Raw genomic sequence first — 5,071 nt, forward strand, 5'->3', positions numbered from 1 at the left:
AAAAAATACTCGGATATCCTTAAGAAGAAATTTGTTCATTTAACTTTTCCAACGTCAAGACCCCCAATTCTCCTTAATTATCAGAAATGTTAGTTTCATATATTCTCCAATGAGTCTAAAAACCCCCAGTTTTCCTCCAATATGAAAAAAATTGATTTTCGGAGAATGAATAACCGTCCCTAATCATCCCCAACGCTCAATATTTCCCCCAAAAATTCCTATTTATCCGCTCGACTCCCCAAATTAAAGTACAATAGTGTACTTAATGAGATAATGACATTACACGGGGATTTCACATGCTCGAGAAGTGTCGCAGAGGGGAAAAGTGACTGGTGGAAACTTCCTCTAACGCAATTACACGCCCTCTTGCCCACCTCCCAACAAATGGTGTCTGTACCCAGAGCCAACTGCTTCTCCAAACTGCATTACGTGTCTTTTATTTCACCTTCCCCCCCATTTATTGTTTTTCTAAGCCCTCTGTTACCTGTTTTCATAAAACTCACTTTGTAAACTGCATTAAAAAATAATTGAGTTGCTGTTTCCAGTGCACAGAGATGCACCAATAACATTCTCCGAGGAGCATCGTGGTGCCCTGTACTGGCGACTGAAGGCAATCATGCATCAGCCCATGACCGGTATCTACAAGCCACCATTCGCTGACAAGTACAAACCAGAAACAATGCCTGAAGATTGATAGAATAAAGACTGATTATTCATTCAACTGCGAAATTTAATGACTCAATTGACTGTCACACTACTCACAAACAACTGTTTCACCCAATTAATATATTTACATAACATTACAAATATTCCCACAATTGACACAGTAATGAGTCAAATATGATTAATTTGTACTTGATCTGAAAGCACCAGGAATCTACCTAAAATGATAACCCACAAATATTATATTACATCTTGATTGCCCCGAGGCTCACTCTAGGTAGTTTTCCCCCTCCCAACTAGTTAATTGTAATTAAAGTTGGTAAATAACTCTCACCCATTTGCACATTATTTCATCCCCAAAATCCCTGGAATGGTGTCTCCCCAAAACTCATTATTAATTTACCTTGGGAATCATGAGAAAGCGAAGGTTTCAAGTGATTAAGGCACGAGATTAATTAATTAATGAACGAAAATCCCGTTGTTAGCGGAGGATTCTCGTTACAAAGAAAGTAATCTCATGAAATATTTTTTCAGTGCCGCTAAAATGACAATTCGAAGAAACGATTCAGAGTGGGCTGTCTCAGAATTCAAAATTCCATAGTTTTAACTCGAATGTTGTGGTTTTAAAAAGGGTTGACTCGATTACTCTTGCAAGAAAGTAGGGAATTCCTAGTTTCAGTGAATTTATTGACACGTTTATTTATGTAGGAGCGATCGTAAAATATTTCACACACTCTGTAGTTACGGGAACTTCGTTGTATAATGAAGTTTGGGAGTCCATTGAATGTCAAATATGAAGCAAAAATAAAATAAATAGAGAGAAAGCTAAAAAGTTAATTGTGGACAGCTGCTGTTTTGTTCGAGCTTCAGAAGAGTTTACTTGATTGATGCCTTTTTAAATTTCAGGTGAATTAGTGCTTTCTTGAGGGAGGAATTGAGTTAGTTCTTTTTTAACTACAAGATTGAGTTGAATCTTTTCGAATTTTTAGTGCAAACCTTTTCAAATCGTTTCACCGTTTTGAATCATGTCCCCGAGTTACGGTTTTTCTTCTAGGACATATCTTAGAATTTCAAATTAAATAGACCTAACTCAATGTTATGGTTTTTTAAAACAAGTCCACTCGATTTCTCCCGCAGAAAAGCACCAGATATCCTCTAAATTTCAAAAAGCCATGACGAAGGTGAATTCTTACTCAATACATTGCAAGTTATGATACTTTGTTATGTATTGCGGGAATTCCTACAGTTTCAATGAATTTTTGATGCATGTATTCATGGAGGATCGATCGTGAAATATTTCACACACTCTGTACTTATGGAGACTTCATTGTATAATGAAGTTTAATAATCCATTGAATGTCGAATGTGCAGTAAAAACGAAATGAATAGGAGAGAAGCTAAAAAGTTAGTTATGGACAGTTTGTTTTTCTCAGTGTACGATCACGCAGCGGTTCGTTTGAAATAATTCCGAGACATACCCTTTCGAATCATTTCCCCGAGTTGCGCATTAACGTCATGCATTTGCGAACGAAAAGATGCCTCGTCTTCCCCGTGAGTACTGGAAGGGCACCTCCTGGCATTCCCCCCCTTTCAATACTTTGTCTCCGATCGTAGCTCATACATGACCAGGGTGAATCTTCCCTTACATTAGCTCCAATTAGGAGGGATTTTCCCTCGATTCTCCACATGGCCATGAAAAATGAACAGGGGAGAAAAAAAGACCAGTAATCTTGGTGTTGGTTGTCGGTGTTGTCTGGTTGGCGTCAACGACATCATTGTCCCTTACTCGTCTGCTGAGTTCAGTTGGTGGCTGAGGGCGTCTTGGGTGGCTGGAAGGGATTCCATTTCAGACACTCCGGATCGATTTCTTTGTAGACAGGGCCACGTCGTTTTACCCTCTCCTTGTAGTCGTCGATTACGTCCTGCGAATCATGCGACATACGATTGCGAAAAGAGAATGATGAAAAAAAAATAATAATATACGTGTTGAAAGAGTGAGAAACCTGTCAAGGTCGGATCGCATTTCTACTCACGCATTACGTATAGTGAATTTTTAATACTTATCTGGGTGTCTGAAACGCTGAATTTGTCATTGTTTTGGGACTTTCTTCAATCAATGTGTTCAGAAATTTAGTGATGAATGAATGAAGTAATTGCAGATGTGTCATTTATCGATAACAAATGCTGGCCATTGTCAGAGGACCAATGGAAAATTCCCGGTTGTTGGTAATTCAATGAATGAAAAGTGTTCAAAAAATATTGTTGGATTGCGCTTGGGCCTGCGCGCAACAAGGAGTGACATTGATCGCAATTTTCCAATATCCAACGGTCCTACATCTATACACGTCTATTGTGAGTTATTGTATTGCTTGTGGGACGTGTATCAATGCGGTATTGTCCTCACTGCACTTGGATAAAATCCAAGTTGCTTCAAAGACAGGGAAGAAAAAAAATGGACAAAAGAGAATATTTTTCATAAAGTCTCACCTGTTTTTTCAGGATAATATGTTTTCCCTTCCAGTATTTCATCATACCGAGGGCCTGGAGAGTGCTGACAATGTCGTATGAGTCAATTGCCATCTCCTTGCTAATGTCTGATAGCAGTGAAAATAGAATATTTATAAGAGGCTACATTGTTGGAAAAAAATTGAAATTTAATGGACTGTTGATTAATAACCCAGGAGAGTGATTCTGAATTCAATTTAAGGGGAAACAATATGGAAATTTCATGTTTCGTTGGAAATTTAATAAAATTTTAAATTTTTGAGCAGTTGATGAATGATAGCAGTTAAAGCAAAATCTTTATAAGCGGCTGTAGAGTGTTGAAAAAAATTATATTTCATGGACTGTTATGTTTCATGGACTGTAGTCATTTTCAGGAGAGTGATTCTAAATTCAGTTTAGAGGGAAAAATTTCATGTTTCAATGAAAATTCAATGAAATTTTAAATTTTTGAGCAGCTGAAGTCTACTAGCGGGGGAAAGCAGAATATTTATGAGAGACAGAACATTCTTAGAAGAAAATTGAAATTTCATGGACTGTTGGCTAGTAATTTCCAGGAGAGTGGTTCGGAATTCAATTGAGAGGGAGAAATATTGAAATTTCATGTTTCACTGAAAATTCTATGAAATTGTACATTTTTCAGCAGCCGATCTCGGACAGTAAAAGCAAAATATTGATGAGAGGCTGTACATGGTCAGAAAAAATTAAAATTTCATATTTCCCTGAAAATTCGATGAATATCCAAATTTTTGAGCAGCAGGGAGACGAGAATCCTCAACTTACTTAAATTTGCAATTAAAACTTGAATATTCAGTACCAAATTACTCTGAATTTGCAATGAATTAAAGATTCAAAAATATATTTTTCTGAATTTCCTTAACTTCTATCAATTTCCATGGAATAATTGAACTGAAATTTACAGTTTCTATTTCCTTTCCCCAAAAATTTTGAATTTTCAATGACAAAATTCCTCGACATTTCACCAAATATATAAAGCGATAAAATTTTCGAAGAACTGCACCGGAAATTCCAGCCAAGAATTTTCAACAGCGTATTTTCCAGACAATTTATTCACCATTGCGTTTGACGCATTTCACGAATTCACGAATGAACTTATTGATTATAACAAGAGTTGTGCGTCACCTTTTACTGAAAGCTCCTTTCCACCGAAGTTGCAGAGATACTGTAGTAGCACGTCTTTCCAATAGCTACGATACGATATGAGACCGAGATCGGACAATGGTTTTTCCGGTGAGCCAATTTTCTTCTCAACCCTCGTTAAGAGATAACCTGAGACAGAAAACCAGACTTTTCGTTTACCTACTGATAAGATTCATGAATGAAATCGAGGGGAATATTTTCTAAAAGCCATTATTCACCATTGTAAATGAATTTCCGTTGCTTGGCAGCTGTTCTATCAGCATTGTTCGTGGATATTTAGTAAATTTAAAGTGCACTTGAGTGAATTCATGCAATAACAAGAGTTGTTGAGTGCATAGGTAACATGGGGGTCATATCTCCACAAAATTTTCACCTCGCAAAATTTATGAACCCTGATACCTACGTCAATGCAAATACCATAACTGACGTAAAAGCCGACTCTTCACGTCGAAACTGTAGACCCCAAAACGACGACATCCTCCCTTTCACCAAAACGATCAATGCTGCCGTCATACAGTGCACTGTTGGTGCACACACAACTACCTCTACTTATCAAACAATGGCATCAGTTACCAAAGCCAAGAGCGATACAAGCAACTCGAGAACTCATCAAATGAACAGAACAACGATAAATAATTCTTCAACGACAGGAAAAAAACGCAAAGTGTCCATTAAATTATTTTATTTATAACTAATTGGCGCCTGAACTCAAATGTGTCAAGTGGTATATTAACCCCCCCCCCCC

General features: G+C 37.3%; 2 protein-coding genes across 2 annotated transcripts in view; one reads left to right on the forward strand and one right to left on the reverse strand.

Annotated features, from left to right (window-relative positions):
* The window catches only part of LOC107040617, a 3,863-nt gene extending 3,093 nt beyond the window's left edge, over positions 1-770 (forward strand). The window contains exon 3 of the mRNA XM_029126510.1: positions 546-770. Coding sequence (XP_028982343.1) covers positions 546-694 — 149 coding nt within the window. The 3' untranslated portion in view covers positions 695-770. The remainder of the gene's footprint in view (positions 1-545) is intronic.
* LOC107043655 (histone acetyltransferase KAT7) overlaps positions 767-5,071 on the reverse strand; it is a 37,276-nt gene continuing 32,971 nt past the window's right edge. Inside the window, exons 11-13 of the mRNA XM_015265237.2 lie at positions 4,309-4,455; positions 3,151-3,257; positions 767-2,585 (exon numbers count right to left, since the gene is read on the reverse strand). Coding sequence (XP_015120723.1) covers positions 2,463-2,585; positions 3,151-3,257; positions 4,309-4,455 — 377 coding nt within the window. The 3' untranslated portion in view covers positions 767-2,462. The remainder of the gene's footprint in view (positions 2,586-3,150; positions 3,258-4,308; positions 4,456-5,071) is intronic.

The sequence above is a fragment of the Diachasma alloeum genome, unplaced genomic scaffold, assembly GCF_001412515.2.
Source record: "Diachasma alloeum isolate Michigan unplaced genomic scaffold, Dall2.0 Dall_scaffold_00179, whole genome shotgun sequence".
NCBI classification, from domain to species: domain Eukaryota; kingdom Metazoa; phylum Arthropoda; class Insecta; order Hymenoptera; family Braconidae; genus Diachasma; species Diachasma alloeum.